The 9,223-nt window shown below is 42.7% G+C and overlaps 1 protein-coding gene across 1 annotated transcript in view; it reads right to left on the reverse strand.

The window, feature by feature from the left end:
- The window catches only part of LOC310708553 (P-selectin-like), a 33,866-nt gene extending 24,919 nt beyond the window's left edge, over nt 1-8,947 (reverse strand). Inside the window, exons 1-3 of the mRNA XM_083507103.1 lie at nt 8,723-8,947; nt 2,893-2,951; nt 1,800-2,186 (exon numbers count right to left, since the gene is read on the reverse strand). Of these exons, the coding sequence (XP_083363229.1) occupies nt 1,800-2,186; nt 2,893-2,917 (412 nt within the window). The 5' untranslated portion in view covers nt 2,918-2,951; nt 8,723-8,947. The remainder of the gene's footprint in view (nt 1-1,799; nt 2,187-2,892; nt 2,952-8,722) is intronic.
- Nucleotides 8,948-9,223: the final 276 nt, after the last annotated feature.

Genomic DNA, 9,223 nt, shown 5'->3' on the forward strand with positions numbered 1-9,223 from the left:
TTCAAGTAAAAATGAAAAACTAATGGCAGACTAGCTAAAGCACAAGGAGGACTTTAATAACTGCACAGAACAGGCAAGAGCAGGTCAGCCATGTAGTGTGAACAAAGCTACACATATTAAAAATTTCCTCCTCTAACCAGCTCTTCAAAGATACAAGCATCTTTGGCATCAAGCTACTCTTAACAGAAGGGAGCTGTGGACCCATTCTGCAGAGTTCAGTACTCAGGGCTGATTCTGCTTCATGTTCTACTAAAGAGCTCCAAGTCTGGACAAAATCAAAGTCTACAGGCTGTTCCACACCACACTTTTAAATCATGCAACTTTCCCCAAAGAACCCTGGGAACTGTAGTTCCCCCCTCACAAAGCTACAAATCCCAGCACCCTCAACAAGCTACCGTTCCTAGGATTCCTTGAGGGGAAGTCATATGCTTTAAAACTGCATTGAATATACTTTAAATTTATGGTGTGGATATGCTCTAATCTCTCGTCAAATACACTTGCTTGCTTTTGAACAAACTGTCGCACTTATAGATGCCTGTTTTTGCCAATACAGGGTTCATGTTTGTCCATTTTCACTTAGCAATATCTGAAAAGGAAAAAGAAAATGATAGATTGATCCACACCTCTAAAGCAGTACCAAAAGTCATGCCAGAAATCGGGTCACAGATTTTCATATCCAAATTCAGCTTTGTTCCTAAAGGAGATTTCAGCTAAACATTAAGAATAACTTTCAGGGGGTGAAATCTGTTCAACGGTGGAGCAGACTCTCTCAGAAGGTGGTGAAACCGTCATTGGAGGTTTCCCAAGAGAGGTTGGCTAGCCATCCATCAGGGATTCTTTAGCTGTGGTTCCTACAATGCAGGGGGTTGGACTAGATGACCCTTGGTGACCCTTCCAGCCCTACATTTCTATGGTTCCAAGATGTGCTGCAAATATATCAGGGTCTTGCACCTTATACTGCACAGGAAAGAATATCTCCATATGCGGACTCAGAATAAGCTGTGTTTGATTAATTGCAAGATCTCAGGCTGCTGTTTACAGTGCAGAATAGAAAAAGGGCAAGCAAAAGAGGCGGCAAGCTAGCCTGGCCATTATAGTGGAACCTAGGCTGCAGCTCTCTACCTGGGAGTAAGCCCAACTAAACTTACTTCTCAGTAGAAATACATAGGAATGTGTTGTTAGAAGGCATGGAGGAGAATTAAAGCTGAATCTACACTTTGCAAAACAATATGTGAACTGAAACACCTTTGAAATTTGCATTTATCTGAATTTTTCTGTGCCATTCTGCAACGAAACAGTGTTGACAAAAAAATATATATTGGGGAAAGCGTGCATACAAGTGAAGATATGAGTGAAACAAACATACAGAAACACATTATATCAGGAAATATAATGTGTGCATATGTTATATGCAGAAATGTGTACATATGTTAAAACTGCATATAAAAATGTGTTTACAGTATTATGAGAAATTCTCACTGAAATGCTGGTGAATTTTCATGAGGAGTCTTCAAGAATAAAATTCACAAATTGCTGGAAAATGTAGAGAACTGAATATTAGATTGGAAAAATAAGAAACTAAGGCTGGATCTAGACACATCAAATAAGTGTTTCAGTTAAACACGTTGTAAATTTAAACAGGGAAATCTGGAAGGGAAAAACAGGGCTCCACAGTGCATATAAATCGCTTTTTCTTTACCAATCTAGCTGAGTCCTAAGAGAACCAAAACTGATCAGTCCTTCCATTCCTAGCTGTTGGTATTCCACAGCTATGACATTATACGGGGTGCTTTCATTACCTTGGTAGCACAGTGGCAGTTTTTTGTTAGTACAACGTTCATCATTCCATTTTCCAGATTCCACAGGCCTTTTAATGTATATCTCAACACAGTCTTCTCCAGACCGTCTGTTGTTGGGTTCCCGAGAAGCCCAGTTTTCTGCTTCCTTTGTGAGGATCTTGCCCGTTCCAACCCAGGTCCAAACATTCTTAATCTTCCGGATCCCAATCCAGTAGTACGTGCGGTAGTATGGAATGGTAGCATTGAGATAGGCAATTTCTTCTTTGTTTTGGATTGCTACTAGGTCAGTATAGTGCTGCTGGCAATATCTTCTTGCCATGTCCCAGTTTATCGGGGGCATCGGCCCATAGTGGTAAGTCCAGGCACTCACAGAAGAAAAAAATATCCCTGCCAGAGCAACAAGGAGCATTAGGAAAAGGCTGCAATTGCAGACAAGCATCCTGAGTACACAAATGGTGATGAATACAGCTGGCCTGTTCTTATTAGAAGCACTAGATAACTTAAAATTAGCAGCCACAGAGGACAAGGCATTCTGCAGAACAGACTCCATGCTCAAAAGGAAGAGGTGGCACTTTTGAACTGATCCTAACAGTTGAAAATCAAACAGAAATTAAAGAGGTGCAATTGAAGGAGGGAGCAGCTAGCCTAGGAGGAGAGACATATTTGGAGTGTAACAAGGATCTTCTACTGGTGGAGGGAATTGTTAATCTTTTCTCCTGGAAACCCCATTAAGGACTGCTTTGGACAAAGAACTTAGCAAAATTACATTAGTCAATAAGTATTTTCTTCAAAAGAAGGGCTAGATTGGAACTTTTTACTGTTTTGTGCCACCTGCAATATTTTCCTGTTGTGACTATACCAGGAGATTCTTCTTGGCGTGGTCTTACAGGGCACTTGTTTTAATGGGATTGCCAATGAAGCATTCTAGTTTCCATTTGGAATGGTGAGAACAGCAGAACCCAAGCAGCCTCAAACATATTTCTGCTTACACAACTCTTCCCATCCCCAGCGTTGCTTCATATCCTTCCTTGGCAAGGTCAAAGTAATAGCAAAATGACATTTTTTTCCAGTAAATTTCATAAATACTTACCACAACTAATGATAGTAAACAGCAGCATGTGGGCATCTGTTCCTGTAGACCACAATCTTCTGCTTTGAGAATACAGATTTGCTGTTAAAGTGACAACGTGCATACAATTTTAAATGCAAATTAATAAGCCTCCTTATACAATCCAACCAAAATTGCCTTTCAAAGCTCAAACTATATGTAGCAACATCCACACAATTAGCAACTGTGCTGTGCAGATGCTTTTTTAGAAAGCAGCAAGTCTGCAAGGTGCAAATATGGCTCAGGAGAGCTCTGCTGGTGCAAAGGATTAAGGCAGTTCTCCTCAACCTTTTTCCAACTCTGGCCCCTTCCTGTGCCCCCCCCCCTGCCGTCAACAGGGGCTATTTAAATGTTCCATATGTAAATAGAACATGTTTTATTTATTATTTTATAATTTACACAAAATACAATTACATAAAAATTTATACTTTTATGTGTTTCTCTCTCATTGTTGCCCCTGTGCCTGATGACCAGAAACAAGTGTTGTGAATGCTGCTGATGCTGATGTTTCTTTGCAAGGAGCGATCCTAGAGCTACAGAGCAACATAGCAGCCAAAGTAACTTTCTGTCAAGAAAAACACCATTTTTGGATAAAGAGCACAATACAGTGGTACCTCGGGTTAAGTACTTAATTCGTTCTGGAGGTCCATTCTTAACCTGAAACTGTTCTTAACCTGAAGCACCACTTTAGCTAATGGGGCCTCCTGCTGCTGCCATACTGCTGGAGCACGATTTCTGTTCTCATCCTGAAGCAAAGTTCTTAACCCGAGGTACTATTTCTGGGTTAGCGGAGTCTGTAACCTGAAGTGTATGTAACCTGAAGCGTATGTAACCTGAGGTACCACTGTATCTAAAAAGTTTCCACAGCTTTGGGATAAAGTAAAATTGTATTTCCTGGTATTTCCTACTTTGTATTTGGTACAATCAGGTTTCAGTCGTGTTGATTATTTACTCAGCCTAAAGCGGAATCGCCTTAACATAAGGACAGAGGTGATCTTCGGTTATCCCTCACAGCAATAGAACCAGGTATTTTAAAAACTTGTTTCCCTCGCTCCCTATATTGTTGTTACATGTTGTTCTGCTGGACCTTCCTATAGCATTGTCAGCTGCTGTATTTGGGGCCAGGTTGGAATTTTCCCAGCTGGCAAAATGGCTCCCCCCTTCTGGTTTTTGCCACCCTCACAGCAACCATCACAACTTTGGTGGTATAGGCAATGGGTAGGCGTAGTCTTGGACAGAGGACAGAGGGGAGGTTGTAGCCCCTGCCTGCCCCTCTGAAAATGGAGGTCCAGGAAAGATGCTTCTGGACTCAGCTAGACTGGTAAAGAAAAAGCAATTTATATGCGCTGCATATGTGATATAACATTGTGCCACCGGATGTTGATGTGGAGTTCTGTTTTTTTCTATCTGTTTTCCCTGTTTAAATTTACAACGCTTTAAGCTAAAACGCTTCTTTGATGCCTTGCAGCACAACAGCAATGCTGGGCTGGATGGGGCCCTGGCCTGATCCTGGAGATTCGTTTTAGGTTCTGACGTTCTAAAACTTCACTCAACTAGGCTCCCAGAAGACCTCATGCTGTATTGTAGCACCCTGCTTGTGGTTAACGCTTAGCTGGAATGAAATATTCAACGCAGCAACAGAGAAATTAAAAAAATAATTTATTTGTCAGACAAATAAATAAGAGGCACAGTGGTATATGGTTACCAAGCTCTGGCCTGGCCTCCTGCCATTATGGCCAGCACTTATATTTCCTTAATCCACCCCCCTTTGTTCCTCCTGTGGCTGCCTCTGTTCAATCAGCCTGCTTGAATTTCCTATTGGCTGATTGCTATATCCAATTCTAAAAGATACACCCATATCCTTCTGTCCTTATATGGAATACAAAGAGCTATATATATTGTTACATCTATAAATGACAAATAAGTATTAATATATCTTACATGTGTCTCAACAAGGAATCTTAATTACCAGCTCACCTCTTGCCCTCCTTGCCCTATTGCCTTCTAAAACAAATGGTTAATAATTTTAAATTTTTATCTTGAACAGATGTCAGAGACCTTGGGTTCATATTCTCATGCATCATCAATGAAATATCTCCTTTTGGAGGTCTTTAAACAAAGGTCTGACAGCCATTTGTCATAAGTGCTCGATTGGCGTCTCTTGTCTGACAGGGGGCTGGGCTCAATGGCCCCTGTGGTCTCCTACAGCAATATGACTCTATGAAATAAGAATTTAACATTTCTTTCTTTCTAGATCCTTTGCATAATTACATTTAAGCCAGCATATTTCATACATTATCATAGATAGCTTTTTAGAAGGATAAACTTCCTAAAAGTAACAAGGAAGGAACAGTTTACAGCCTCAAAATAAAATAGGAAAAAAAGCCTCTTCCCCTGTTCACACTTCCCCCCTTCTCCAGCCGGTTTGTTTTCCATGTGCTCTTGGCCTTTTGACCTTAGGCTCAAGTTTAAGGCACATGGTTTTATTTTACTGTTTACCAAACTCTTAATTATGTAGGGTCTGTGTAACCTTGGTCTTCAGCCTGTAATTCCAGCTTTTACGACTTTGAGAATTGTTTTCTGCTATCAATCAAAGGGGGGGCCCTTGTCTAGGAGGAAAAACATTGCCTGTGTCCTTTAAACAGCTGGCCTTTTTGCCTGGCATGAAACTTTTGAAAATCTTTAAACTCTCTCTTTAATTTAGGAACCTGATCAAGATATAAGCCAATATATGCCTTGATTAAAAATGCAGTCTATATTCAGATGCCACAGTATCTTTCTTCCCAGCAACATAAATTTTCTCTCCAGAAATTTAGGAAGAGGTTGAAACAACTACAGCAGACTATAAGACTAGCCATTTATAAATAATAAGACTGCATATATTTTTTAATGGATGCAGGTCCCATCTGCACAACACATTTAAAACAGTCTTATACCACTTTAAACAGTCCTGACTCCACACTCTGAGAACTATAGCTCTGTGAGGGGAATAGTGATAGCCTAACAACTCTCAGCACCCTCAACAAACTATAGCTCCCAAGTTTTCTTGAGGGAAAGCATGACTGTTTAAAGTGGCATAACACAGGTTTAACTGCATAGTGCAGATGGGGCTGCAGTCTATATCTGGGGTGGGTGGAAGGTAGCTCAGCGTCTACTGGTAGGTCTCTGGGGGATATTCAGAAAACCACCTCCAGGGATTTATGCTTTCCAGTTGTTTAACAGTAGCAACAACGGCTTTTGCTCACATACACACCCGAAAATATCAGGCTGCTGAAATAAAGGAAGGTTGGAGGAAACCTGGAACAGATTCCCCCCCCCCCCAGATCAGTTCTTGTACTGAAAAAAGATTCCAGTGCTAAGGTGCACGTTGAGTTGCCCTGCTCCTTAATTCTAAGCAGTGGCGTAGCGTGGGTTGTCAGCACCCGGGGCAAGGCAAGTAATTTGCGCCCCTAGCCCGTGGATTTGCACCCCCTAACCCGTAGATTTGCGCCCCCTAACCCCCAGATGTTGCGCTCGGTGCGGCCGGGCCCCCCCCTGCACCCCCCACGCTACGCCACTGATTCTAAGCATATGTCTGCCGCTGCTGCCGCCACCTTCCTAAGCCACGTGTCATGACCCTGCTGGAGGAGTCCCCTTCAGAGCACCCCAAGGCCAAAATTACAGGGGGACAGGGAGACATACCAGACCCTTCAGGGTGGTTCAGCCTCTTCCCCCAGACACAGCAGGCTCTGGCTCAGATACCGAGGCGAGGATTGAGCTTCCCCCAAACCCAAGAGAGCATTCACTCGTAAAGGCACAGAAGCAGTCAGATGCCAGATGCCAGAGTGCCTGCTTGAAGACCAAGATGTGCTACTCCACACAAGTAGGCCAAGCTCAGGCAGCCCAGATGGCCTCCAGCTGTGGTCAGGGTGAGGCTCTGGGGCACATGGCTAGAAGCTTTCAGTTCCTTTTCTTGTACCAGCCAACTGCTAGGTTGGTTATTTGGTACTTCGATTGCCTTGGATTTGACCTCAGACCATTATTGCATCTTGTCTCTTGTGTTGCCCTTAGACTGTTCCTGGAACCTGGCTTTTTGGACTGGGACCTCACCTGGCCTTTCGGGCTGCCTGTGTGTGTGGATTTGGAACGGCTGGCTTGGTTGTGAGTCACTTTGGGTTGCCCTGGGCAAGATAAAGCGACTAATTAACTAACTAATTAATTAATGTACTATCTGAAGCAGGGCTGCTATATACAACTTGGTTACTGTCCAATTCAATGGGAAATGTATGAGCATGGATTCTATGTGTTTCAGTGGAACTTATGAAGGGGACTTTCCCATCAGATCATACCCAAGAAATATTTATTATATATATGAATATGAAGTGAATAGGGACGCTGTGGGTTAAACCACAGAGCCTAGGGCTTGCCGATTAGAAGGTCGACGGGTCAAATCCCCGCGACGGGGTGAGCTCCCGTTGCTCGGTCCCTGCTCCTGCCAACCTAGCACTTCGAAAGCACGTCAAAGTGCAAGTAGATAAATAGGTATCACTCCAGTGGGAAGGTAAACGGCGTTTCCATGCGCTGCTCTGGTTCGCCAGAAGCAGCTTAGTCATGCTGGCCACATGACCAGGAAGCTGTACGCCGGCTCCCTCGGCCAATAAAGTGAGATGAGCACCACAACCCCAGAGTCGGCCATGACTGGACCTAATGGTCAGGGGTCCCATTACCTTTACTATATGAAGTAATATACCGTACATAATTTCTTTTATTCATACAAATTATAATGAAAGATTTTTAGATGATGGCTTCAGCTGCAACTGCATACTAAAACATAGACAAAATTAGCCATTTGCATGTAATTTTAATTGTTGCTAATGAAATCTCAATAGGTTTTTCCTTGTTTAACTTAAATCAGAATTGATTCTGGCATGTCATTTCCACAAACTGTATACTCTAGGCACTTAATCCAGTAAAAATCAGGCTGTCCTATGACACCCAAATTAGGCATAAATAAGCTGGCCAACTCCTTTTAAAGCAATTTAGCTGTGACCTTTATACTGTAGTAGTGTATTATTTGAATGCAGTTTTTCTGAAGAACAACCTTTGTATTAAAAAAACCCACACTATATTTTTACTGGAATTTTCAGTACAGGAGAAAACTGGCATACATGGCAACAGGCCATCAAAAAAGTAAAAAACAGATTAAATACATTGAAATAAAGCACATATAAGGAATAACAGAAAAGGAATGCAGTATATGCAAAAAAAAATAATAAGGAGTTTACATTGTCCTAATTATGCCAAGCAAATAATTTGATTTAGTAAACTGAATTACAACTTTTGCAACTTCCCCATCGGGTTCTTCATTTGTGGACGTGATCCCTGAATTGTATGTACAGCACTAGACTTCTAAATCATAGTCCCACAATTTCTGCTCCGAGGGCTTTGGCATGCTGACGTAACATTATTATTGTGAACAATGTTCATTCACTGTTCATTCAATTCCCCACCCCCCACCCTCAACCTTCCCCCAATTTTCCTTGTTTGGACTTGGGGGCTTCACAGCTCCCAGCCCCATTCACAGTTTCTGAGTTTTTCACATTCACTTCTCCACCACTCACCCAGCCTATAAGAGACTAGTTGTAGGCATGCTATGGGGGGGGGGCTTTTTCCTTGAGGTCATGGTCACCAGTGGAGAAGCACTCTCCCCAATACTTTTGTGTTCCATTGCTATGCCAGAGATAGAGGTAATCTACAGAGGAAGCTCAGAGCATACTCAACTGTCCCTTATTCCTCAATTCTATGGATTTGCCCCATATCCATGAAGAAACTGCACCTACCACGTTTAATGCTGACCCTTCTGATTTCTCCTTTCTGTGCTGCTTCTTATGTGGATAGGCATGAGTATTAAACACCTCCTTCCTCCCCGCAGCCTTCTTGTGCCAGGCGAACACTTCCTCTAAAGCAGACTGAAGCTGATTGCATCCTTTTCCTATTGCCTGCTTTCACTGTGCTGTCCTGTCACAACCACATGCGTTAACTCCTTGTCAGCTGTTGGTTTGGGCATGTAGCAGTGCCCTTCTTGGATGCTGGGATACGGCAAAAAAATAGTAATGCCGCAGCAGAAGCAGCAAGAAACTGGAAGTAGTAAGGGGCATCTATTTCAGGTGGCAAGATGGAACCCGCCCCCCGCCAAAAAAAGCAAATGTACTTACTAGTAGAGTGGGCACCATCCAAAATCAGATTTGGGGTGAAATATATGTGTTGAAATCAGCTCCCCCCCCCCAAGAAAAATAGGTGCTGCTACACAACCATGCCTCTACCACCACCCCACTGC

The sequence above is a fragment of the Podarcis liolepis genome (assembly GCF_965112155.1).
Source record: "Podarcis liolepis genome assembly, chromosome: 6".
In the NCBI taxonomy this organism is placed as follows: Eukaryota; Metazoa; Chordata; class Lepidosauria; order Squamata; family Lacertidae; genus Podarcis; species Podarcis liolepis.